The sequence below is a fragment of the Paramormyrops kingsleyae genome, chromosome 7 (assembly GCF_048594095.1).
Source record: "Paramormyrops kingsleyae isolate MSU_618 chromosome 7, PKINGS_0.4, whole genome shotgun sequence".
Classification (NCBI taxonomy): Eukaryota; Metazoa; Chordata; class Actinopteri; order Osteoglossiformes; family Mormyridae; genus Paramormyrops; species Paramormyrops kingsleyae.
Genome location: NC_132803.1, coordinates 35,712,920 through 35,739,731, shown reverse-complemented (window position 1 = coordinate 35,739,731; position 26,812 = coordinate 35,712,920). Strand labels below are relative to the sequence as shown.

The window sequence follows — 26,812 nt, the reverse complement described above, 5'->3', positions numbered from 1 at the left end:
GGGAAGATAACATTTTTATCTCTTGGCCAATCCTTTCATTACATATAGTGTGGCACTCCTATGGTAAGGTTTTATTACAATTGCACACAAAATAGTTATTTTGTAATTTTATAATCTCCATGGAGATGGGTCCAGAAAAGTGAACACTGTAGCATTTTCAACATAGAAGGGCCAACAGTAACAAGCATTTGACTGCAGTAAAACCCTCAGATCATATGTCCTTCAGGAATGACCCAGGACTTAAACATTAGGGGCAGCTTTTCTGAAACGAAATATTTATTGACAATTCAGCAGCTTACAAATAAATCCTCAGTAGGCTCTGCCTAGGAAAAATGACATTAAAGTAAAAATAAAACAAAAATACAGTGGACTTCAGACTAAATCACTGAAAAATTAAATGATCAAGTATGTAATCTCTTTATTTTTACTTATTTTTTTTTAAACTTTTGAAGCCAATTTCTTACCATTTTGACACTTAAAATATCTTTGATGTGGACATGACAAAAAGTTAAAACAAGCTTATACTGTGGGTAGCCACATGTAAAAGTTAACAGCTTTCAGGAAATACAGAATTGCATAGCAGAAATAGCATTAAAACCAAAAAGGACCTGAACATTTTTGGTACTGCACTATTGGTTTAATCACTTTGATGCTCTCCCCACAATATGTACAATGAGTCACACGGCGGGTCCATTTTAAATCCTGTCCGTACGTCCTGCTTGCGCCGTAATGCTTCCAAGGAAAAGAACAAAGCAGGGATCCTGCAGTGCTCTCGCTGTGACAGGGACCTCTGCGCACAACACTGTCCATATTTTGTATACAAAAGAAAGTGCCTTCTTGCTACATTTATCAGCTGACCCAAGGTATGCCAACGAACGCTCGTCCGTCCTGACATGGGACACAGTTCTGCATCGAGAGTTTTGGTCACGCACGCACGCACACTGGAAAAAGATGAAAAAGTGGGTGGGTGGGTAGGGGCTGTACAAAACAAAACAAAGCACCCTGGGGGTTATCAGCATTTGACATTCCAGCTGGTAAAGCTTTGAAAACAGCAAGCACCGTTAAGAAAAGGCCTCTGTGCCTTCCTCCTAGGAGACAGCCTAGCAGTGTCAGGACGGTAATGTGCTTTATTTGCCACCCCCCCCACCCCCAGAAAGCATGAGAGAAGCAACACTACATTCACCGCCCAACACTCGTTAAGAGTCTGTCACTGAGACGTCCATCCTCCCCTGGTAAGGGACGAAGACCGCTTCCGGATGTTTCCGTGGGCCCAAAGGAGGCCATCTCTTCCCACGAGGCCCTCTCAGTCTCGCATCGCAAGTCCAACGCTGATGCTGGTGCTCATCGCCTCTGGTGCGCATAGACCGGGTACGCTAGCGTGACATTCAGAGAGTCATTGTGCTGTACAAGCGACGTGTGCTGGTAGTGCAGCACCAGTTCTTTCAGCGAGCTATACAAGTTGTAGGGCTCCGCAAATCCATAGCCGGTGGGCGTCTTGTTGATGACGCAATGCTTCACTTCTCCGTCGACACTGGGGAGGGTAAGAGAGTATCATTAGAACGGGCGATTTTGCCGAATCACACAATGAACACTACCAGAACTAAAAAGTTGACACTTTCTCGGATGTGCTTCACACATTGAGAAATTTGTCACCAACAGACAGAGCAGCACATTGGCCCCCCATGGGTGCCAGTAACGAACTGGATACGTACACCACACTGCAGGCATAGCAGCCAGCCTTGCTGCTGTCCCGAACCAGGAATGTTCCGTCTCTCTTTCCCCGGAGCAGAGCCTCCGCTTGGATTCGGTTGATGTTGCCAAGCTTCCAGGAGCGCTCGTCATGATGTGGGAGGTCCTCGTCGTCATCCACCGTGGAGTACTGACTGTAAGGCATAGAGGACAACGATGACGGGATGCAAGGGACAGAGTCACGGCGAGCAACATGAGTCACCCACCAAATGGTGAGAGCGCAGAAAGAAATGAGATACGTACTCTTCCACATTTTCATTTTTGATTCCCAGCCACTCGTTGAGTTTCTTTTGCCGTACCCCCTTCTGCGTGAGCCACCTGCAACACAGAACGCATCCGTCAAACCACCGAGGAACGGAGTCGCCCTTGAACAGCGCCCAGACAGACAGCCCAGGAGAAGGCCGGTCACTCACATTAGATATTGGTCTCTGGTCTTGCGCAGCTGGATGAGGTCGGGCTTGATGCTATTCATCTTCTTGTCGATCTCTCGGTAGTCGGCAGCCTGTTTCTTCAGGTCTTCCTCCAGACGCCGTTTGCTGTCCACGATTTCACTGATGCGCGACTTGAGCTTTTCGTAATTTACCATGATCCTGGCAAAAAAAATAAAAAAAGACAGTGATCAGCATGCGGATTTACAGTCACGTCGGGTGACTGAAGTCACCATCGTGACCCCCTCAGACACATTCAGGGACTGGAAGTATTGTCATGGGTCTGGGCTTACCGCTGGATCTCCTTCTCATTGCCCTCCCTCTTGAACTTCTCGATGTACTCCTTGCTATACCGCTCCTGCGTTTGGCATTGCTCCTCAAATATTTTGATTGTTTCGTTGAAGGCTTCAATGGCTGTTCTCTTCATTTGGATTTCCTGAAGGTGACAAGGGTAACGTCAAGCTACGACTGTGCACAGCCAGCGGCTGACTGAATACTCCAGGTGGCCATGTATTTCCACAAAAATGGAGAGCATTCCCGGACACTTGCCTGGGATGTCCTGGTGTACTCCTCATAGAGCCTGTCGTACTCTTTGTTCTTCTCCTGGTACTGCAGGTGGTATTCATGCAGCTTCTTCCCCACTGCTTCAATGTTGTCCTCCTTAACCACCTGATCCTGTAGCCAAAAGAGTGCAAACGAAACGTCACAACTGTTCACCCCATCAGTCCAGTGGAAGCTCAAAACTTCTTGTGTGAAGCCCTCTTAGACTGTTCAACAAACAGCTTTGTGTGAAGGTAAAGATCGACTGCTTTTCCTAATGGGGTCTGTGCTATACTCACCTGCTGGTGCTTTGACACTGGATACAAGAGCTTCACATCTAGCTTGGGGTTGTACTGTGCCAGGGACTCATGTCTGTAGTGATTTATGAGCTCCACCACAGAGCTGAAAGTCAGAGGGTCTGAGAAGCCATACTTCCCATCACGATGGAAGATTTTGATAAGCTTGTTGTTGCCCCCTTTCCTGTAAGAGAAGATAAACCATTATGGCTCTTTAGCATAACACATGGAGACATTTCCATTACTGTGACATAAAGGGAAATAAGTCATGGCGTACCTCAGTGTCAGTGTGTAGTCTCCATGCATCTTAGTAGAAGCATCTCGAACCAAAAATGTACCGTCTGCTGTATCTCTCAGCTTCTCGTTCACCTCCTCTCTGCAAAAACAGCGGACAGAGCCTGCGTTTAGCAAGACAATAAAACATGGGACTGCAACAGAGGTCACACTGATAGCTGTGCTTCCACAAACAGCCTGTCCCATTGCATGTTAGGGTATTCAGCCAGCTCATTTATGGCCAACCACTTTCAGGAACAGCGCCACGGCACATCAATCTTGATTTTAGGGGCTCATTCAGCCTTTGTGAATCCCATCAGGAACGCTAAAGCAGCCACTCTGCTTTCAATTTGCACATTACTTATTGCTTAGCAATTTCCTGCAGATTGCATTTGCGAGATCATTTCTGAAGCAGGGACAAGACTCAAAACTTTCCCCAACTTCATGCCGTTGCAGAAACTGGGTTGAGCGACGGTTAATGACATCCTGGCTGCCAATATGAAGGGTAAGGAACAGGCCAAACTTACCTGGAGATGTCCCCCCAGTACCACTCGGCGTCCTGCAGGGCCATGTTGTTGTTCATACCGTTGTTTGCGCTTGGCGTGGGCTTCGGAGGTTTAGGAGGCAAGGCTGCAAGGTGAGAGCGACATTTTCCACTTAGCCAACATGCAAGAATGAAGCAGGAAATAAGCAGGAAATGACCATTTCAAAGTTAAAACGACAGAAGGATAAGCAAAAGGCACAGCAGTACAACATTCTGCAAAGGTGCTAGGTTAAAATAAATCAGGAAAAGCACAGATGCTCATCTACCGGTGAGGACGACAACAGAGCGAGCCGGACGAAGGGCACTCCATTCACTAAAAACCAAACCGTCTGCCACAATCATTCTCTCACACCATGGGTGAGACGTGGCCATAAATCGTGGTGGGGAGTAAGCGCCATCTGTCGCTCACATGAAAACATGCAATTCTCAGGGTGCAATCCGCGGCAGTCATGCTGAAATTAACAGCCGCCGACGCAGGGATGGAGATAAGATCACGGCGAAGGCGAAACATTAAAACTTCTGCCAGAGAAGGGTTTAGCCCCGGATACAAAAGCTCGAATTGACGGCGGCCGAGCAGCATGGCACTCGGTACACCTGAGATACAGAGCGCGTCAGAACAGGTCTGACACCATCCTTCCCTACAGCTTCACACAAAAACACCCCAACTGAAAAAGAATCGACTGCTGTGCTTGACACACTAATCAGACCAGTGACATTTACTACATGGGTGAGACTCTCCAGAGTGTGAGGTGGCGGAAAACGGTGAGCTATTTTTAACCCGGCCGAGATCTGCATGCCTTTGTCTGCCTTACTCATTCCGCATTATCAGCGAAGCACGGCCCGCAGCAGCACGCAAGCCTGGTGACAATCCGCCACGCTGTATCTCAGCCCAGCGACAGCGGCTGGCATGCCTGATCGCACTCGCACACAAGCACATACAAGTCCAGGTGCACGGCCAGCAGATCCAACGTCATGTGGCCGCGCAGGAGCACAGGAACCAAAATAATATAAATTCAAAACAGCTCCAACCCCCCAAGCTGGTCAGAGCGACCAGCTGAGCCACATCCCCCGTGGCCCGAAGGAAAGGACGTGACAAAGAGCATGTCCGTCGCATGCAGTGTTACCTGGAGGATCCATCTCTATATAAAAGAGCAAATCCGTCCCAAAGCCAGGTTCTGAACTGACATTTTCAGCATTGAGGTCCACCATCACAACCGTGTTGTACATTTGAGAAGTGCAAATAAAACCAAATACGACCCCGTATCCTGCTGACAAGGCGCACAGTAGTGTGAGGAGCAAGCCCCTTTCTTTGTACGGGTGTCTTGGAATTCATTTTAAAAGTGATGCATTACATCACTTACCCCGGCCAATGGAGTCACGGTATGTTCACCAGGCCACTCCCGCCTGCTACTGCATCTTTCATTTCCTCGGAGCGATGATGTCATTTGAAAGGCTCAGAGGCTCCTGCTCAGTCGCTCTGGCGGTGCGGGGCTCAGCGCACACTGGCTCACTCACACACGCGCACGCCTCATCCCGGTGCAAAGTGACCCATAATCAGGAGGGTGTGGCGGAGTGCACACTGACTGACCGACCGGCAGCGTGGTTTCAAAAAGACTGAAGAGAGACGCATCTGAGCAAGATAAAGAACGGCTGTAACCACTTCTCCCTCTCTCTCCTTCTAGATCTCTCTCAGGTTGATTCCACCCCTCCCCCCGTGCTGGTTCTGTCCGTCCCACTGCTGGCACAGAGACAAAAGCAGCTGTGCTGGCCCGGCACGTAGGCTGCCACGGTAACGTATGGCCAGGTCAGCACTGCCGCCGCCACCGCCTCTGAAACACCACCGTAATCCCCGAGTGTGACACCAAGGAAATCCAGGAAGCTGGCTGCCCCGGCCCCCAACACAAAAATAGCCACAGTTCCCAGTAGATTAAAAAGGGACTGGGGAGTGTTGGGGGGGCATTATCTTCTCCTTTGACAACGGCTGGTTGGGAAAGAGACCCCCGCACCAGGTCCATGCAGTGGACTTTACTGGAGATTGAGTATGCTGCTTCAAAACAGCAGCATAACCAGTTTGTTAAATATTGTATTACTGCATGCAGACTTGACACAAAGTCCCATGAAGGTGCTTTGGTCTGACCCAGTGAGACACACTGGGACAGAATAAGATCCCAGTAAAGATCCAACCCCTCCCCAAAACCCAGAAATTTACAGGACAATACTGATCTATTCTTCCCATAAATTAAATCATATTTTCAAAAACATTTTCCGAAACATACCTCAGGAAACCAGCTCTATAAAATAAACTCTCCTAATGCAACTTTGGCAGTTCAAGCAGGGAAATAACCCAGTTTCACTTTATAGCCATCTTTCCACTCAAAGACCTGCACATCCACACCTGAGTGCATTTCCAAGCACACATACATACAGCTAGGCAGGCAGACAGACACGTCAGCCTCCTAAACCTTCATCCCTGCCCCGGGGCTAAAAGACAGAGGAGTCCAAAATTCCCCCAGGGACACCGCCAAACTCGTTCTTCTAGCTCCCTTGGGCAGGTCAGACGCCGAAAACCAGCAGGGCTCCCTCCTCCCAGACTCGCATGTTCCACTTTGTTTCAGGAGCTCCATCAGAACATGGCTAACCTAAGAACCTCAGACAGAAGCACATCCCGCTTTCATCCAAAATACATCTGCCGTATGTATCCCCAGTTACTTACACAGCAAGTTGTGCATCTTCCGAAACACTCCGTAAACTTCATCCACCAAAAGAAGTGGCAAAAACCAGCCCAGACGTATGGTTTGTTAAGTAATAAATAAAGCCTGGTTTATTTCCTCACTCGGCTCTGAAAGATCAGGATCAGATCGGTGCTGGAGCAGCAGGTGCTGCGTGCGACTACCCAGAAGCACAGTCCACAGAGGCAATGAGCTTGAGTTGTGGGGCTCGTCTGCGCAGGTTCCAAAGGACTGACCTGTCAGTTAATCATTACCCAGCTGAACTTTGCGTCGACCCGTTTGAAATGCAGCACCCGCGCAGCACAGCCCGTCTCGCCGCTGAGCTCATGGGGAGCTTGGTGTTATCATTAACTTGGACGGGTCCAAATATTTGCTGAGCTGGACACTCCGGGCCAGCGGAGGTAGGTGCGATGGGAGGGGGAGGGCGGGCGAGCAAGCAGGGAGTTCTGAAGTGAAAACTGTCGTCAACTAACAAGCGCTCACTATGGAGCGACCTGAGATTTGCGGCCAACCCAATCCTAGGGAGGTTCAGTGCGACTTAAAATAGACTCCAGTAACTGGGCCCTTACACGCACATGGGAACACACATACACACACGGGCAGAGACGGACACACCCGTGCACGTTTGGGCCGTAACGTATCGGGTTTTATGAAGTCTCTGAAAGCTAAACAGATCATCACCACCAACCTGCCAGGCACAGGAAGGAACTAGGGCTAGTTCAGCACATTAGAGAATCAAAGCTCTCCTTGTGACTGGGCTCACCTCACAGAACTAAGACCAGTGGGCCAGGCCGGGCCGCCCTGCCACCACCCCCTCAACCCCCCCACTCGCTCCTGCAGGTGCGAACTACTGACAGCTGAGGCTGCCCCATGCCAGGAGCAAGTATAAATAGGCCCTAACAGGTAATAAAACCTTTAAAAGAGCCAGCGGGCAGAGCAGAGCAGGGCTGTAAAAACACACATACACACAGGCCATTATTCTGCCCGCTGCTGTGGTCGCCTGTCTCGTGTCACTGTTGAGGCTGCTTCCAGAGGCTGATATTATGCCAGTAAGACTATGTTTGGCAGCATGCATTTACGTCCGCCAGAGTGGCCGGCAAAGCTAAACAAAGAGGTTCCAACGAACCCGTTCACCTTCTCGAAGATGCAAGGGCAGGTTTTGAGCTTAAAGTCAAAATCAGCGCAAAAAACGGAGCATACAAGCAATGGACTCCCATAACATCTCTGCTGCTGCAACAAGTGATGCTTGAACTGCATATTGGACATATTCGCAAGTTTCATCGTGACCCAACGCTTACATAGATCACACTGAAAAGTCCCCAGGGAGTGAGACACAAACTTACAACGTCACAGTCCTGGTTCCGTTATCACCACATCACATGCTGAAACCAACCTTTCCTATTAAAAGGTCAAAGCATGTGCCACGTCACATGAACACCGCTTCAGCCAGGCTGTTTCATAAGCTCATTCTCTTGAAACATCTTGAAATGTCATCGAAAGCTTTGGTAGGGGGTTTTTAAAGTGAGCAAACAAAACACCATGGACTCCACACTGAGGACAGGAAGGTCAATGGGAGGGCTTGTCATGGCAGGAGAACTACAGCAAGGCATCTGCAGGCACCATTCATAACATCCTACACAAACCTCAGGACTGAAAAAGGAGGGTGAAAAAAAAACACAAAGAACCCTTTCAGGAGACATGAACCCTCTTCCGTTACACCAAATCTTAAGATTATTAATCACAAACCTTCGTTAATACGCCAACTCAATTTATGTTTGGTGCCAAACCAATTCTTAAAGCTACTGTTGCCACGACGTTCATTCGTCCTCACTTAAAGAGTGACGCAAAATTAATGTGAGTCCTCTGAGCATTTCTCCACAAATGAAGCTGCCCACTTTCCAGCATCATCATTTGGCAAAGGGGTGAGAAGATAATGTTCCAATGCAGTGCATCGCAACCAGACCCAAGTGTGCAGGAACATCCAGAGAGAAGGAATGTAGAGGTAGGAAAGAGCTTCCTCACTCACCCAGTTAACAGGTACTCAGGGCCTAGCTACACAGACATCCCACCAGAAACAGGCTGAGCAGCTTTGAGGAATGACGCAATCAATAGCTGGCAGTCAGCAGGGGCATTATTAGCCACTTGTCAGGTGACCTTAAGCCAACAGTGAAACAAACAGCTAAGCGGCTCTGAATGGACTTAAAGGCTTAAAAGCAAAATATGCAAAACTTCGGGCTGGAGGTCTGAGCATGTCACTGAATCCCACACTTCCCCTCACAGGATGGAGAAGAGGCCTGAAGGTGACCGCACAGCGAGTTCCTCTGCAGACGTCCACCTGACCATGCGCATGACATGCCCTCCCCTGTGGTGGTGGCCTGCCGAACTCATTCCTCCCACTGTAAAATCCCCTCTGCTCAACATCCCGACAAACTCACCGGGAGCAGCTTGGCTCTCGTTCCACTCGGTAGTGATGAAAACCTCAATGATCCTGATGTGAGCCTCGGGGCTCGGCTCGCAGCTGCGACAGACACACAAACCATGCAATTAGTCCTCTGCTCACGCCCCGTCACGCATTGCAATGCCCCCCCACCCCCCCCGGGGACATACCCTCCCCAGGACCCACCTGGTTGCCTGATGCCTGAACAGCAGAGGGCTAAAGATCTCGCCCAGGGCGCGAGCACTGAGCAGGTTCTTGGTGGTCGCCTGGCACAGGCGGCAGAAATGGCGGATGAGGCAGTGAAGGGTGAGCCAGTACTGGGGCGGCACGGGCGGTGAGCGGGCAACCTGGCGCAGCAGCTGCCCGCACTCTTCCGGGTTCGGCACGTCTGTGGGCAGAACAGCGAAGAGGCACGGTCAGGGAGGACATTGGCAGATTCTTCCACACTCTGGCTCAGGGCATCTCGAAGCAAGACATGGAGCGAGGGTGAGTGTGGGTACACAGATCTAGCCAGTCGCTAGGGCGGTAACAGCGACTGTGATTACAGTGCGAGCACAGCTCCAGATCACAGTGTGCGTCTGCGGCCAATTGGTTGACTGCAGGTGCAGGAGATAACTGATTAGTCATATGTATCCTGTTCCTAGTGAAGTCGGGGGGGGGGGGGGGGGGGTCCACCTCGCAGGGACAGGATGTCCAAACTGGTGCCGATCAGGGCACCGCGAATCCCTGCTAATAATTAACTTCTGATATCAGCACAGGCACCCCAGGGCCTCAGCTTGGCAGGAGCTAATCAAAGCTTGGAAACGTGTATGCAAACGGCCCTTTAAGAGCCCCCCCCACCCCCTCATACCAGTTCAGTTATGCAACTCGTGGGGCTGTTTAACTTTCATCTGATTGCACATTTGAATGTGAAGAGAAGGAACATGTTGGAACAAATGAGTGACCCGACCTGTCATGCTAGAACCCTAATGGGGAAGCCTGAGCTCCCAGAAAGGGAGGCCGGGAATGGCGGGTGCCGTCTGGGGGACAGTGAGGGGCGGCCCCCGCTCATTGCAGCTGTGCTTCTTTTCCAGGAACACGGGCACAGAATGCACAGTCAGCATGATGCGTCCCCCACCATCGGAGCTGCCTGCACAGGCACTGAGGCCCTCCTGTGGCCGCCTGATCATACTGCAGCATCCACAGATGAGAAGCCAAAGCAAGTGACCAACCATGCCTGCATCCCCACTGTAGGGCCGGTCTCTCCACCTCACCTTGAGCAATATGCACCATGTCGCTGCAGACTGCCGCTGGGATGATGGGGTGGGGCAGGTCGAGCAGGTACCTCCGGAGGCCGTCACACAGGGCCTGCAGGTCCAGCTGCTCCAGCTCAGCAGCAGGGGAATCTGGGGTGGAGACACAGGCACGTCTCTGCAAGCGTCCCAACGACAACAAAACCACGTGCCAGACCTCCGCCCCTCTAAGAACACCCCCTGACGACAAAGGCTGAGGGTCACCCTGGCTCTACACAGTCACTCACCGCTTTCAAAACACTGCCTGACGTCCAGTCCATTGCCGGCCGTAAATGTCCTGTAGAGGGTAGGACTCTCCAAACCTAGGAACACCACACGATGCTAATTGATTCATGATGCGTTCATGCACATAAAGTCACACGGAACACATCTGAATGCACTGGCTCGAAGCAGGAACTCCAGAACTCCCAACACCCACCTTTTCTCTCGATGGCCTCCAGCATCTTCACCAGCATGAAGGGCGCCATCTGCGGGGGAGTGAACTGCTCCGTCAGGTCCTGCAGCGAGGCGCCTGGGGAGAGACGCAGAGGAGAGGAGGGACGTGAGTATGTGCCGGAACCCCACCTCTGTCTGCCCCGTCAGGCCCAATGGAGGCCCCGGGCAGCCGGCTGCACGCCCACGTCCTGTCTCGGGTCTGCTCTTTCAGGCTGCCTTAACCGCAGCTGCGTCTGCCTCGCCTTAATCTGCTGCCTGCCCACAGCAGAGCTGTGCAGGTGGCTTAGCGCCATGTGGAGAATGTGGCCTGTTCCCACTGCGCGTGTGCAACACAGAGCAAGGGGGGCGGGGGGGAGGAACAGAAACACTCAACTGCATGCCAGCGATGCAGAGGCAATGCAAACTGATTATAGGTTGGTGAGAAGGCCACAGGGTGGCCCATATCACCAGTCTGAGGGCAGCTGGGGCATGCAGACATAGGCAGCTAGTGGCCTGCCCACACAGACACTGAGGCATCTGGGAAAGGTCTTTCAAAAGCAGCAGACTTCTGAAAGAATCCTCAGGTAGTAGCGCCTGGCATGTTTGGCAGTATTCCCAGGGCCAGGGTACCAATGCAAGGCCTGGCAATCAAAAAGTGTTAGTCGGATTGTTGTGTCGAGCAAACAAGCCACTAATAACTAAGCGGTTGGCATGTCTGGGGTTGGGTCTCTCAGATCTAAGCACCCCAGGTGTGGACATGAAAGGAGCTGGGCTCGCTGGCTGCTTTATTTGGATCAGCCCGATGGTATTTAGCCAAGGCCTTTTTCTCAGAACCAAAACTGGAGGCCACTGTGTTAAACAGCCCGGGTGGGGGGTTGATGAATGAACTCCCTGTTTAAAATGTGCTTTAAATGTACTCCCTTCCTGATCCTGCACTTAAGGCAAGCCAGGAGGAAAATAATCTCACTTATTACAGTATTATCAGAGATACATTTTTAAATCTACAGTTTCAGCCTTTGAATTGTTACCTTTGGAAAGGCTCTATTTTAACATGCTCAACTATTCACCTAAATCTGTTTTAACTGCTACCCCACTATTACCACAAACAGGCAGCTGTATGCACCGATTATCCAAAACGAACTATCACTAGACTAAGCTAGACAGCTTCAATTTCAATGTGAAAAGTTCTCAAGGAGGAAATTTGTTCTCGTCTGTCAACGATTACTGGAATTGCCACTGGATGGCAAAATTCATTGTCTACAGTTAAGTTCATCTTAAGAACAATTTGCAAGAACAGAAAAAAAAAAGAGACTGAAAATTCTGGCTTAGATTCCTCAGAGCTTTGGGACAACACCCAACAGTACCATGACTCGATAAACCCCCAATAGCGCACTAGTAACTCTGTGCATCCTCCCACAGCATCTTTAGCCATTCAAGCTGGTGGGGCTCTCGGAAACACAGAATCCGGAAGGTGTGTTTATTTACACCAACTAACAACACTCAAGGGACACGGAGTGAAGCCGGATCGAATTGCTTCTTAGTAACAACCTGGCATTGGCAGTGCTGGATTGAATGACGTCCAAAAAATGACAGAAATGTTCTGAACGATTGAGTAACGGCTTTCTTCGAAACGCTAAGGTGATGACAAGAGATCGGATAGACAAAGAGTCCCATAATAACCAGACCCCAGGCTCAAGATCAGAAAAGCTGGAGTCAGTGAACAGGCATTTGGGCGGATTGTCAGTTACAATTCTTGCCTAAAGATTTAGGCCTCCCTCACCAGAGCTTCTACAGCAGATAATTTTGGGTAAAAGGGTAAAAAGGTACTAACAGCCATGTGAAAACAAAAACATTAATCAATGGCTCCTTGCCTCATTGCTACATTTCCTAACGTTTAAAGTTTCCTACAACTGTTGTCATGGCTTTAGGGAAAATCCGTGACTGGATAGGTTCAAATTCATCCAGTCATTTTGCAGTGGCAGCACTCTCCACCAATAAGACTGCTCAGCCACCAGGTCTCTTTGAAAAAAAGAAAAAAGTCACACATCACTGTTACCCCAGCAACAGCAGGAGAAAAAAAAAAAAAAAAAAACAGGGCCTCACACACAAGCCTACACAGGCAATGCACCTTGAGGTTTGGCAGCCTTTCACAAGTGACTTATCAGGCCTTTAAGGCTCTACAGGCTGAGATGAGAGAAACTGACGTGAAAATCTTAAAGTGTAGACAGTGCACCTGAACCAGCCAAACTTCTGGATGGGGAGTGATACTAAATATAGGAGTACGTTACCACAAAATAGATGCACCTCTCGCTCTCTTCCATTGGGATTACTGCACGTCCCAAAAATTACATGCATATTATACATTCTGTGGGGGCACTCCTACAGTATTGAAAAAAGCCTTAACACAGAAAAACCCATGAAATCCATCAATTCACTTGTACAAAAATACACACTGCACCCTTCCCTAAAACACTCAAAAATGCACTGGAGCAACTGGCTTAGAGAAGTGAAACACACACTGTAAGCAAGGGAACTGCATAAAAAAGCAGACCAGCCAGTTTTGATTCACAGTGAAAGAAGAACACAGCTTTTCATGTTAAGGAGCTGCGAGCAAGTTGGTCAGCAAACAGTGAAGCAATGTCTCCCCCTTCAGGTGGTGAAAATATACCATGCTACTCCAGCACACAGGAAAGAAACCTGTTTGCTTTCATGCCATTCTCCTTTTCTCTAAAAATCACATCAGCATTTGGATTCTGACCACTTTCTCAATTAGGTTTACTCACAGTGCTGAGAATCACACTGTGCTGGAAAATTCAACAGCTCTGCAATCCATACAGCACTCATTAAAAGACAGGACTCATTAATAACCGAACACATCTGACTGAAGTGCACCCACTCACTGACCCACTGACTTAGTGATGCATTGCTAAAGTCAGACCGTTTTTAACTGTTAAAGAAGCTGAGAAGTTAATGCATGCTTTTATTACCAGCTGTCTTGATTATTGTAATTCCCTTTTTGCTGGTTTACCTAATAACGCCATCATTAAATTACATGTCATTCAGAATGCAGCAGGTAGAACACTGATGAAAGTAAAGAAATCAGATCACATTACACCTCATCTATATGAACTCCACTGGCTACCTGTGTGTTTTAGAATAGATTTTAAAATTCTTTTACTTAGAAAGCACTAAATGGTTTCGCACCCTCGTACATTTCTGATCTTTTAGCTTTCTACACTGCAGCGAGGGCTCTCAGATCCGGCCACTCTAAGGCCCTGTATGTACCTAGAGTGAATAGGAGATATAGTGCCGATATTAGTTATTATTAGTTATTATGCACCTAGAGTGAGGAACAAATTACCAACAGTAATTAGAGAGGCTGATTCATTGCCAAGATATAAAGAGCTTTTAAAAACTCATCTTTTCAAATTGGCTTTTAATGCATAACATTTATTTTATTTTTTAGTTGTCCTGGTGATTTTATTTGTTTTTTTTTATTTTTATGTTTTGTGTTTTATTGTGTTTAATGTCTACTCTTCTGATTATAATTTGTAATTTGCTTTTGAATGTTTTTATTTGATTTTTCCAATTTTGAAACATATTTTGTGGATTTGAACATCAGGATTTGTTTTATTGAATGCAAAGCACTTTGGGCTGCATTCCTTTGTATGAAAGGTGCTATACAAATAAAGATTTATTATTATTATTATTATTATTATTATTATTATTATTATTATTATTATTATTATTATTAGTCACGTTTCTGAACTGTTATTTTACTGCACTGATTTAATTTTATCCATATTGCTGCAGCTTTGAATCTCCCTCAGGCATGTGTATTTGCATCACTGCCAGCTTACTGCCTGCCTCATCTATTGCGGGGTCCGGCCCCCATCGACTGTCACTATCATGATTTCCTCCATACTGAACTCTCCTGCAGAAACACCTCATCTGGTGCCGCACACAGATCTTGGGACTTTCACATCTATTCATGGAAAAGACAACTCAATTTGTGGCTCTTCAGCCACACCAATAAATCACTTCATAAAGTGTCCTACCCATCAAGCTAGAGACACCTGGTTGATGCGAGAAGGGGCCACTGTGAACTCCTTAGATTCAGCAGGAGAGATGAAATCTCACAGCCTGCGTGATCATGGTCTATTCTTCTGAGCCAAAAAAGGGAGGGGGGGTGGGCAGGAGGGACGAGGTTACCAAGCAACAAGTGGGGCCTTATCCACCAAGCTATTATGTATAAGAACGTCACCACACCTTTCACAAAACAGCATTAAAATCAAATCACCTATTTTACGTCTGTTGGTACCTCAGCATATCTGAAATGCATTCTCCTGCAACATGTTTCTAATCCAGCAAGCAGATACGCTCTGCCCTGAGCAAGAAGATTTGCCAATTCAGCCTTCAGTCTCCTGAGGCGATCAAGTAATAAAATGCACGTGTGTGCTCTCACGCACGCAGGCTCATAAAAAGGGGGGGTATTTGCTGGAACGAAAGGAAAGGCGTTATGGTCTTTTCCAGACTACGAATTTTAGTCCAAAACTTTTACTTTCACACCAAATGGGTTTTCTTCAGATTCCTTACTCAGTGCAGTTTTATATGTACAATTTCAAAACCACTACAGTGGATTTGCTGCATTCCTTCATGAGTCCAACCCAAGAGCACCCCTCAGCAGGCGAGTGTTTGGCTTGGCCACAGACCATCAGTCACGAGTTCTCATAGCCAATCAGAAGAACAGGCACTGAATCACCCTTGTTCAAAGGTCCTCTGCTATCAGAGCAAAGCATTTTAAAAGAGCTCCCCGTCATAGGGTGCTGCATGTAAAAGGGGTCAAAATTCCCTAATGGGGGGGGGGGGGGGGGGGGGAGTTTGCTGGTTCAAATCCTGAACAAAATCACTGTTCAAAGTATTTGAAATTGTTTCCGATTAGTGGCTTACTCAGAATGTGGCGAGTCCCCATGTAAAAGCAGCAGAATAAGTAACAAACCAAAAAACAAAAATAAGGCCTGTTGCAGCTTTTGAAGGACTAGTATTTAAGATAAGACGCATGTTTTTTTCTGTTATTCTCTGAAAATCTAAAGAAGATATACGTTCGTTCACCCATACAAGAGCTGCAAGTTCTTTCTGGAAGAAGTGGATCCAAAATACCCTTTGTATGACCATGTGTTCATGAGGAATTCAATTTCCTTTAGACATATCTAGGGAGGAAGATTGTCAAATTTCCGTTAAAATACCAACTGAACTAGTCTTACAACCCTTTCAGAGAGAGTAAAAATACGTTTAAATTTAAAAATCCATCAATGCCTCAAACCAACAAAGCTAACTTCCAGAAATTTGGCATGGTTTAGTAATTTAAAAGCAACTCTGATCACACAACTTAAAATGAACAATTATCAAGAACCTCAACTTGCATCCACAATGCAGATGTTTTTCAGGCTTGGATCCCCTAAAATAATGTGGTATTCATCCACAATGAGCTATACCCCAAACAGCTTGCTGGAGGCTGACCACCCTTATTTAGCTCAAATTATTGTATGTTCCCTGGATGCTACACAAATCCAGTCAATATTCTTCTAAGTAGAGTGCAATACCAGTAATTATTAGTTATGCACACCCGTTAATGCCTATATTAAATTACGGATCACGCAAGGATGTTTTTCAGTAAACTAAAATGAAAATTAGCCATAATTCAGGATTATTAAATGACCAGACTGGACTATAGTGTTTAAGCGTGGAACAATGAAAAACACCAACAACATGGAGAAAAAGGACAAACATTTTACAGAGAAGGGTAAAAACTAAATGACAATTTTACGATGCATGTCACTCAAACCAACATGTTCCAGGAACCTTTCCACAATTAACTCATTTTTCAAACACAGGTCTGCTGACCTAATTCCCTCCACCAGTTTGGGAGTCACAGCAGGGATATTCACAAAAGCCACCATTCAGGCAAATTCAAAGCGGCCATTTAAGTCCTCACGCATTGTGCCCCCAGTTACCACGATCAGCACTAAGCACAATTGTACAGATTCACGGCAGCGAGGGTGGGGAAGGGGAGGGGGTGGGGGGAGACAGCCTGCTCAGCACAAACAGTCCTCCCAGCTTACCCATGGCATAAAATCTTTCGGAACAAATGCAAATCGAAGGGGACATTATCTCAAACTCAAGGTGCTCTGAGAGGCACATCATCATGTGCGTGCTGGAGCATAGAGCTCCACAGATGCAATTTGTTACAATAAATAAGTGCTCTCTCTATTACAGGTCTAAAAAGGTATAGGAATAAAAAGCTTACAACAGGACCAACAGCGATATGGTTGCACCTAACCATCCATCCACTTACATTTACTAAAGCCCACTTGAGTTAAAGTATACCGAAAAAGTGTCTAAGATGCCTGAACAAAATTAGAAGCTAAAAAGGAACTGTTACATTCAGGCTGAGAGGTACATCTGAGCTGTACCCAGACACAAAACACCAAGAGCCTTGCCCAAAGCCAACGCTTCCAAAAATAAAATAAAATAAAAAAACAGAAGATAAAAGATCAAATGTTTTAGTGCAAGACACTGCGTGTATTTCTGGCCCAGAACACCCACAGTTGTGTTAATGACACCACTATGGAATTTGAACCACATGCACATTTAGAGAACTCTTCATTTTCAAAAGTATGTTTACAAAAAGAGGGGGGGAGGGACAGAGGGTACTTCTCTCTTACGGTCATGGTGGAAATGCTCAAAGCTGGATATGTACATTGATAAATTCCTGCATCAACAAAGGGGTTTACGCTGGATTAAGAACCAAAGACGTTTGGAAGGGTGAAATTAGAACACACTGCATGGTGTCATTTGCCTGTGTGACTAAAGGTTTGTATCACCTGCACTAGAACGTACAGGCAGGAATTAAATGCCAGAGGTGTGCCATTGGCTCAGCCCATATTTCTGTTCAGAAGATTACAATCCACATCGGTGTCGACAAAGGCTGGCACTGCTACATGCAGACGTCAATGTAAACTGATGTGCACCTCAGGGCAGCTCAGTCATACAGTATAATCATTATGGGAGGCCGTGTTCAGGCATATTTTTTATCCCTGCTTCAGCTGCTAGGTAAGGGCTTAAACCACTGGGCACTATGGGTTTCCTTTGATTAACAAGGAGGCACGATTAGGCGGGGGGGGGGGGGGGGGGTGAATTAACCAAGCCACTACAACAGAAAAGGATAGTTGTCTGAATGTAATCTAACCATCTGCGGTGAATCCTTTTTTGCGAAGTGAACGAGGGGGAAGTACGAGTCATGACTGTGGCTTTTACAAATCTACGATCAGGCCTGCAAACATGGCTAGACACATGGAGGCCAAAGGACGAGGTGCAGCTGAAGCCCAAAGCTGTGTTTAAACTGCTGAAACCCAGAACCCTGTCGAATCCATCCCCGTCTTTCACATCTGCTGCTCTGAAGTCAAACCCCTGTGGCTCTCCACACCACCTCCCTTCCTCAAGCCGACCCAAGAAACATTATCAAAACATTCAAAAATGCTGGAGGAAGGGGGGATAGAGAGAGGAGGAGGAGAAAGAGAGGATCTGCCAGATCCTTCAGAGGCTGGCAATAAATCACAGGCGCTCTGAAGCAACAGGAATTCAGCAGTGAGCCCCAGCTCTGGGCCCCACTGGAGGGAACATGGGCTCCTTTCTTCTCCCAAAGCTGTGCTCACACATACTCTGGGCCCAGTTCCGCCATGTACTAGCTTCCCAGCCCACTCCAGCTTCAGAGAATTTTCTCTTGCCAGTAAACTAGAAGATGGGCCATTCCTGCTATACCATGCATGCGAAATACATGCTGGCTTAAAACAAAAAAATCCATTTAAACCATGCCATATGGAAACAGTCACTTTAAGAACAGATGTCAAATTGGATCAAAATGTGCTCATCCCGTATGACAAAGATGGTGTGTCCCTCCACTCCTTATAGAACTTTAACCCTTGCTTAAATGTCCACTAATGTCAAATAGGACTGAAATGATACTGGTAAGTTAATATAATGACTTACAAGAGCGTTTTTTGTTTGCAGTTCTTTTTTGATACCCATGTACTGACTTCATTCACTTAACTAATAGTCCCCACTAACTGGATAAATTTCTTAATGCTGTCAAAAACCAGACAGAAGGCAGACAATGCTTTCAAAATCCTACTAAACATTGTCTAACACACTGTTCAATATGAACAACTTTTACAGATAGCTAGACAACTTTTCTAGACAGTTATCTGGTTCAGTGAAATAATGTGCATGTTGAGCACAAGCTTGTGTCCTTGTTGGCATCAAGGAGACTCATCATGCATAAATTGCAGTCATCCAAAGGCTTGATATCTTGAGAATGAAAGTACAAAATGTACAGGCACTTGGAGACTTGCTGACTTTCATTTGGGTATAAATGAAATCGGGTTTTCCTCAGTGGTATAGCAATATATGGAATAGCTACCTCATTTCATTAACAGGCCAGCAAAACCTACATTTTTGTCAGGTAGGGGCATGGTAATTTGATGCTATTACTTCATGTTAATTAATGTTGCATTACTAGGACAACTTAGGACTAGATAGTTATGTGCTCTGCTACTCCACTATTACTAAACCATGCAGTTTTAACCTCCCCAAAAAAAGCATCTAACACCATGTTAGTAAACCCTGTGATTGTGCTTTAAGTTTGTGCAGAAAAAGTCCTTACAGAAACACTGTTTTGGAAAAATTCACAAAGTAAACAGAATGGGAGGAAAAGGTCTAACATGCTGCTGGGTCACCACTCAGAGGGTGGTCCAAGAGACCGCTGAAAGAGCATGGGTGTCCTGCTTGCACAGAGAAACACTCTGCCTATTGTCTTCATGGGCATTTCACAGCATCAGACAACCAGACACATCTAATCTTGTAAAGTTTCACCTCCCGTTTAACACCACTCCTTTGTGGAGTAGCAAAATCAGCTATTAAGAATTGACAAAGAAATTAAATTACAGCTATTAAAGCTGCTTATGCATGTTTTACAAAAGAATTCCAAGCAGCAAAAGCATTATCAAATGTGGAATTCCTTTGCACCCAAAGCAAAATGGCTCTTTCAGTTAATATGAACAAACAGTGGACTCAGTAATACATCAGGCTGGTACCGTACATGTTCACACTACAATGAGGTAGCCCGGAACAGTGCTATATGCATTGTCTCCAATTTCAGCTGAATGTTAACCAGTCCAGTGCGTTGTAACTATATCATACAGATTTTTAAACAAACTTTTAGGATGGGTACAAACCAACTGGAGAGAAACCACAACTTAAAAAGGTACCCATGCCGAGGTCTGAATTAACACACATATACATGCAGGCAAGCTAAAATTCTACCACAGGCACAAAGTTCTTGTCACACGTGCATGAAGAAACCAAGATAGACTGTCGTCACTGTACATTTTGTCACGCTCTACTAACTTCACCCTCCTTTAGTTGTCACACAAATATTCCCGGCTGAGCTCCAGCAGGATGAGTCATTTCAACCTAATGGGCCTTGTCTATTAGCAAAAGTTAATGATGTTACTACCTGGATAGCTAGATTAATCCTTTTAAAAGCATGTATAAAACCTGTGTGAAGAATCCTAAAGGATTTATAAAGCAACGGACATGCATTTCCAAATTAAACCCTGTCAGTCTAAGTTGTTACCATTGGCAGGTTCAGCTGCTATTAAGAGGACTGACCTCAATTCACAATGGGCTCATACAAACTGCAACTGCATGACAGGCATAAGAAATTTTAAAGAAAATAACCCAAATGCAAAAAGCCATCCTAAACATACACAGAAAACTGTAGACCTATCAAAATTCGACTTACATAGACTTTTTGTCATACATCATACGAACATCTATTTGATGTAGTTACCCAGACAAAATAAACCAAAAAATTAGTTCAACAACTTTTAAACAAGCTAGACTGTCAAAAAGCCTATTCAATACCAAACAATCTTTGGCTACATCATTCGACAGTACAGCATTGCTGATACATTCCAGAGTTACTCAAAACTGCTTGTAATTTTTTGCACCCATTTCACGTGAATTTGGATGCCCCCCCCAGTGACACATTCATATCCAGCTCAGTGCCAAGCCTTACAATGCACACATGTATGCAGTCTTTGTGCGAAACACTGCAAAGCTGACATCTCTTGGTGCATCCATTATGTGCACCCCCTGCCTCACAAGAACTCAAGGTTATATCTCCAAAAAAACTGGAGGGCCATGCACTATGGGGGAGGGGGGTGCAATGGCGTTGTATAGCAGAATGGTTGTATATGTTTAAGCTGTACCAGGACAACATCTAGACGAGAGCAGCTGAAAGAAATACGTTCACCATTCTATGCCAGTTTCCTTCACGTTCATCTTAAGACCTTCAGTAGTAACAGAGCTTCCAGGAATCCAACAGCAGATCACTAAGAGTCATTGTATAGAAGTGTACGTATGCAACATGACTTGGGTCTATTGCATGCTGTGCAGTAACATACCTGAAGGGTTACTTAGATAAAATTATCTAAGTGAACTTACATAACTGTTAGTCAGCTGCTGGGCAATTACTCAAGGTCTTAAATCTTACTTTGGCTTTCTCCGTACACGCAATAAAATAAAGAGTCATTTGAACACAGTACCTTAAAAAAGAACTTTAATGGCATGCAAGATAAATGTGCTTCAGCAACTGATGTCACAACCATATGGGAAGAATGTGCATTAATGCATGTCTGATGCGATGATTTCCAAACAGCTGTGTCAAATTCATCATTGCCCTCCGTTGCTCGGTGTAAAGACAATTAGAATAAATGGCCAGAGTTGCCCGACTAAGGCTAAGTATTTCCTTTGTGAAAGGAATGTGGTCAGTTTGCTTTTGTTGCTTAAAGTATGTGCGGTTCAGTAGGGCGAAAAGGCATTTCAGCCAATGGTGCGGCCGTACTCACCCTGCTCAACATCCGTGTCCACCTTGGCTGGGCCTGGGGCCATAGGCAAGGGTCTGGGTGGCCTTGGCTTAGGCGTGGGGGGAGAGATTCTCTTCTTCCCAATGTACTCGACATATGTCCCTGGGAAATCGCCCTTTTCCTGTGTCGTTTCATTGAAACCGGGGAGCCAGCCGATCTCCTGGGGCCTTTCTTCAAAGCCATCGCTGTAGCCCAGGGCTAAAAGTGCACCTTTGCTGACGATTAGTATATCCCCAACATGCAGGTCAATGTCCTCATCCCTCTCCTTTTTATAGTCATAAAGCGCTTTGTACTGGTATCCTTCTGCACTCATCTTGATCATTCAGTTTATTGCACCAGAAAGAAGACAAGTCCTTGTTTTTGCAGATATGACAAACGAAGAGAAATATTTTCACGCAAAAAGAATTTTCTCTAGTCCAGAAATCCTCTGCAGTTTTTTAGACCTTACTTGGAAGAGTCTTCATTTCTTCAGGTATTGGGAGTCTGAGTTATCGTCAAAGTTCTGTAAGCATGCGCACCTTTGTGGTGCTTCTCACATAGTGGGCCCATCTGTCTGATGCACTCACGGTTGCAGTCCAGAGAAGATGTCCCCCACCTGAAAAAGACAACAAAAAGCATCTACGGCACATCGCTTAATTTAAGTGACGAGTGATCTTCCGAGATAGCGACTGTCCGCATCACTCCTTCATAGGCGGATGTCTGGAATGTTTCATCGGCTACAGTTCAGTCCTCAGCCCGTGAGTGTCTTTGCGGCGTAAGCTCTCACATCTAAACACTCTTTAAATACGCGCAAAATGTGTTACATTAGCTCGCAAGATTGAAAACGTTCGTCTGCTTCTCAGCAGAAATATTCGGCAACCAAGAACAGCTGTCGGCTTTGTAGTTCATAAACAAACGGGAAAAACAAAGAGTTAAGATATACGATGAAACGCACTGCCTTTGTGCAAGACTAACATTTGAATTAAAACAATGTGTAAGTGAACAGGCCCACCGCTTAAAAATTCGCCAGGAAGTAAAAAATCAAGTTCCCTATTCTGGGTTATCTAAAGCATAGCATAAAGAGGGCTGTGTAACAAAAGCTCCAAATCGCAAAATGGACACCAGCGGTATTAGTGGACCTGCAATTTTAATTTCTGAAAATGATAAGCACAGGTCAAGTTACCACTATAGCCGATAAAAAGCTCGGCTAAAGAGTTAACCTTTCCAGTTGGTCCTCGTCCGATTGTTTTCAACGAATTTAATATTAAATTCATCATGATCGAAAACTTGTCAACCGCTCAACAGCTACACAATAAAACTGAAATCTGCCTGAATGCTTGAATTGCACTGACAGACCAGCAAACGGTTAGTCAAATTAAAGAGGACAACCAGTTTCATTTAAAAACTCAAATCCAGTATGCAAAGCAAGTCGCGATAAGCCTGGTATCCAGATGCAATTGACGTATGAAAAAGTACCGTAAGGTTACAAATGCAGACCCAGTGCCCGCTTAGGGACAGCTGACCAGTCCTCTTTATCACAGAAGCTGTTCCGCCGTTTCCTTCCGTGACCATGTCGCAAGTTTAAAATAGCGAAGCCCATCATGATCATCATCATGTCAGCATTTACCGTCCCGCTTCACGGGCACAGCATCCAAACTCAACTTAACTAGCTTTCGCTTTAAAGACCACATTGGTTATATTAAGCCGAGAAAACAACGCTGTCAAGTGACTCTTGATGCAATCGGACGGGCTACTCACACTGATGCAGCGGTTAAGCAAAGGTACAGCCAGCTAACCAATCACTGACGGTTAGTGAATTGCCGTCTGCTAGATCGCCTAACAACCAAGAATGAAAGCGATAGGAGGCACCGTCACCAGGCGCCACCATAAGCCGACTGAGCACTACCACTGCCGCCGAGCTGCAAGGGGACGGCACATGGTATGAAACCTGTACGTTTCAAACAACACATGTATTCAGCACCTTAGACTATCCCAAAACGCATCCAGTTAGCCATTACTTCCTAACCATTCCTTAACACAGTTTGTCCATTGTTACCACGTTAGCTAATGCCACGCTACGGGAAGCGAGTTTTGAAAGAGCAGAGTTAGCCGGCAAGCTAGCCAGGTATTACACTCAAAGGGAGCAGCTACCGATATTCAGCGCTGACAAAAACGAGCCAAAAGTTAATTACTGCACTGCTTATTCGCAATCTTCGCGCAGATGGCTTACCAGTTATCTAGTACTTCGCGGCAGTCCCGTTAGGCTGCATGTTGGCTAGCTAGGAAAGACTGGGGCTGACGAGTCCCAGCTCGGAATACATCGCCAGTTACTTCAGACTTATTTATTAGGCTGTATGTTAGCTAGGTATTCCCCAGTTAATGAGTATAAAACTACTACAAATTCTGTAAGTGGAAAATAATGGCCGCAAGCGTCTGCAACAGCAAGCCCAGGTCGGTCCGTAACTCACTGGCATGAGAGGGGCCCGGCAGGACCGACGGAATGTTTCCTTTTTTCCCCTCAGAATACTTCAGCCAAACCCCGAAGAGCTCCAGCCGCAGCGAAAGGATTCAAGTCTTCGCTTTGAGAAGTGCCGCGAAACAAAACTGAGCCGAGGACCTTTAAATAAAATAAAACACGTTCGGTTAAAACAATAAAAACGAGATTCAGCAATCCAGCTGAGAGCCACGCTCCTCCACGCCACAACGCCCGAGCAAACGTCGTCTGCGCGAGGCTCCGCTCTGAGCTCCCAGAAAGACACTAGCGGGCCTGTGCACGCGTCAATCAAAGTGCGTCAGCATCAAACCACGCAGGCGCCCCGCCCGAGTCGCACAAAGCCCCGCCCATAATTGGGAACCTTTGTTAGAAACACGATGTTCCGATGTATGACCCTATGTGATCACGCTCCGAGATTCTCTAGTGTGTGTGTGTGTGTGTATGTGTATATATATATGTTTTTGAAAATTTATCGCTAAAGATACTATTTACTCACAGAGTTTGCAAAGTTTTGACTCTAAATTGGCTTGGTTTATAAACAGTGTTGCGGGTAATATAGTTAATAAATAGATGTTGCTCTATACCAGAACGATGGAAATGAAATGCATTGAATTTCCTTACTAACATAGGCAGGTAAAGGGCAGGTGCAAGTGCAGGCAGTTTACCTACGACTGACCCATGGAGAGACATTTAGATCAACAGGAAAGTTGTGATGTGGCAAAAGTGCTGTAGTTTGGAACCTGGAAGTAAAACCCCAATTCTGTTAGACCCACTTCTGTTTTTGAAGAGACATCTGGACTGGCATTGACAGCATTTAAATTCACTTTAGATAATTATATTATCGCTGCATTGTCAAATAGGTTGTGCAGTTAATACATTTTGGGCTAGTTTCTTATAATAGTGCATGGTTCAGGTTCAACAGGATACTGAGTATACACTCCAATCCAAATCCCTCACCAAAACAATATTTTACAATTGGTTGAGCTAGCATATAATCCATTAAAGAAAAACCTAGTGCATGAGACTATTCATTAATGCAGATAAGTCACTTCAGCTCTTTAATATTTTTGTCAGACATTGTCTTCTCGAATGGCCAGTGTGGTGGCAGAGTGGGAAGGTCTCACACTTCTAGGGTTGATGGTTTTAATCCTGGCTGTGGTCTGTATCTGGAGTTTGCATGTTCTCCCCATATAATGTGGATTACCTCATACAATCCTACAACATGCATTTATGATAATTGGTGTCTCTAAATTGTCTGTAGAGTAATAATTGTGCGTGTGTGTCCTGCTAGGGTCAGGCATTCCATCCAGCATGGCCCCTCTGCTGCCTGGGATGGGCTTTAGTGCCCCTGTTATCCTGACCAGGATAGACCATTAAGACATGGGTGATTTATCTGCTCAAGATTCATCCTTTTGGCAGCTCCTAAACAACATTATGCATCTCTGCATCTAGAAATTAATATTTTCTATCTATTTGCTTTCTGTACCCTCTTGTCCTGGTCAGGGTCTCAGGGGGTCTGGAGTCCATGGGTACAAGGCATAGCCTGTCATAGGGCACACTCACAATTTGGTAACTCTAATTCACCTTAGTTTTTGGACTGTGGGGGGAATTTAGAGAGCCCAGATATAACCTCACAACAACATGCAGACGTAGCACACATGGAGCCACTGCGGAGATTCAAACGCTGGTCTCAGAGGTGTGAGGCAACATTGCTAACCGCTGGGCCACCACAGCTCTCCCGGAGAGAGTATTATTAATTAAAAATGTTTCCACAAGTTCTTCCACACTTCATGCATATTATTTTGTGCATATACATTATTTAACTGGCTAATGTCATGTGCATCTACTAGCAAGCTATCCTGTTTTGTAAAAAGAATCAGCATTTTCTTTAACTTTCTATCAGACAGCCCAGGACACAAGGGTTGGATATGCCCTGGACAGGATGTCAGTCCAACACAAGGCACACACACACACACACACTCACTCATACACGGGAGGAACATTCTGGAAAATTGTGAGAACATGCCCATAAAGTGGGGTGAGGATTTGAAGGCAGGAATGAGGGAGTCCTGTGTCTGTCTTGTGTCTATGGAAAGTGCCAGAAGCATTGTTTTCCATCATCGAGACGCAGTAAACACTTTGGTTGCTTCTACAGGGTCCTACAGCCAGCAAACATATCAAATTATTTAGTAGAAGCCATCCTTGCAGTAGGACATCCTAGCTAAAGCTGGGTGACTAAGTACATGTTACAGCGAGAATTCTCACTACTTAGAAGGTTCATTCTTCCAGGAACTAGAACACAAGGATCTTTCACTGAATGCAAAAAGTAATGTCACCACTTCATGTAAAATTACATCAGTTATACACCTAGACAGGGAATTTTCTGTGCTCTTAATTTCCCACATGCTCCAGAGGATAAAAGCAATATTGAATGTATGGTTCCTTGAATTTAGGTCACAGTTTTTTTTTTATCACATTTAAACCATCATGCATAATTGGATTTTTAGGGAATTCCAAGCAAAAGAAATTCCATCATCTAAGCAGTATACTCCTTGAAGAACCCAGCTCTTTATGATGTGGAAATAAAAGACTAAATTGTTTTTTTATATTAGCTAACATGTAGAAAGTGATGCTTTTTGAAACTAAGCA

The 26,812-nt window shown here is 45.8% G+C and overlaps 1 protein-coding gene across 3 annotated transcripts; it reads right to left on the bottom strand.

Annotated features, from left to right (window-relative positions):
* Window positions 1-24,429, bottom strand: pik3r1 (phosphoinositide-3-kinase, regulatory subunit 1 (alpha)). Of its 3 annotated transcripts, XM_023796117.2 has the most exons (16): window positions 24,138-24,429; window positions 21,673-22,285; window positions 10,707-10,799; window positions 10,516-10,590; window positions 10,250-10,381; window positions 9,183-9,384; window positions 8,995-9,077; window positions 3,814-3,916; window positions 3,291-3,389; window positions 3,017-3,197; window positions 2,727-2,852; window positions 2,471-2,613; window positions 2,163-2,339; window positions 1,993-2,067; window positions 1,713-1,883; window positions 1-1,531 (listed from the first exon to the last, which is right to left on the bottom strand). In XM_023796117.2, exons 2-16 carry the CDS (start codon window positions 22,010-22,012, stop codon window positions 1,342-1,344), a joined length of 2,190 nt encoding a protein of 729 aa, XP_023651885.1. In that variant the 5' UTR covers window positions 22,013-22,285; window positions 24,138-24,429; the 3' UTR covers window positions 1-1,341. The 3 variants fall into 3 exon arrangements, with proteins under 3 accessions (XP_023651885.1, XP_023651922.1, XP_023651914.1); XM_023796154.2 differs by lacking the exons at window positions 8,995-9,077; window positions 9,183-9,384; window positions 10,250-10,381; ... (2 more) ...; window positions 21,673-22,285; window positions 24,138-24,429 and adding an exon at window positions 6,544-6,769; XM_023796146.2 differs by lacking the exons at window positions 8,995-9,077; window positions 9,183-9,384; window positions 10,250-10,381; ... (2 more) ...; window positions 21,673-22,285; window positions 24,138-24,429 and adding an exon at window positions 4,955-5,140.
* Window positions 24,430-26,812: the final 2,383 nt, after the last annotated feature.

Excerpts from the sequence above, each read along its gene's own strand:
- pik3r1 (XM_023796117.2), bottom strand. The coding sequence starts at position 22,012 with ATGATCAAGATGAGTGCAGAAGGATACCAGTACAAAGCGCTTTATGAC. Across the intron at positions 3,917-8,994 it reads CGAGAGCCAAGCTGCTCCCG|CCTTGCCTCCTAAACCTCCG; the intron begins GTGAGTTTGTCG and ends CTCACCTTGCAG. Across the intron at positions 2,340-2,470 it reads AATGAGAAGGAGATCCAGCG|GATCATGGTAAATTACGAAA; the intron begins GTAAGCCCAGAC and ends TTTTTTTGCCAG.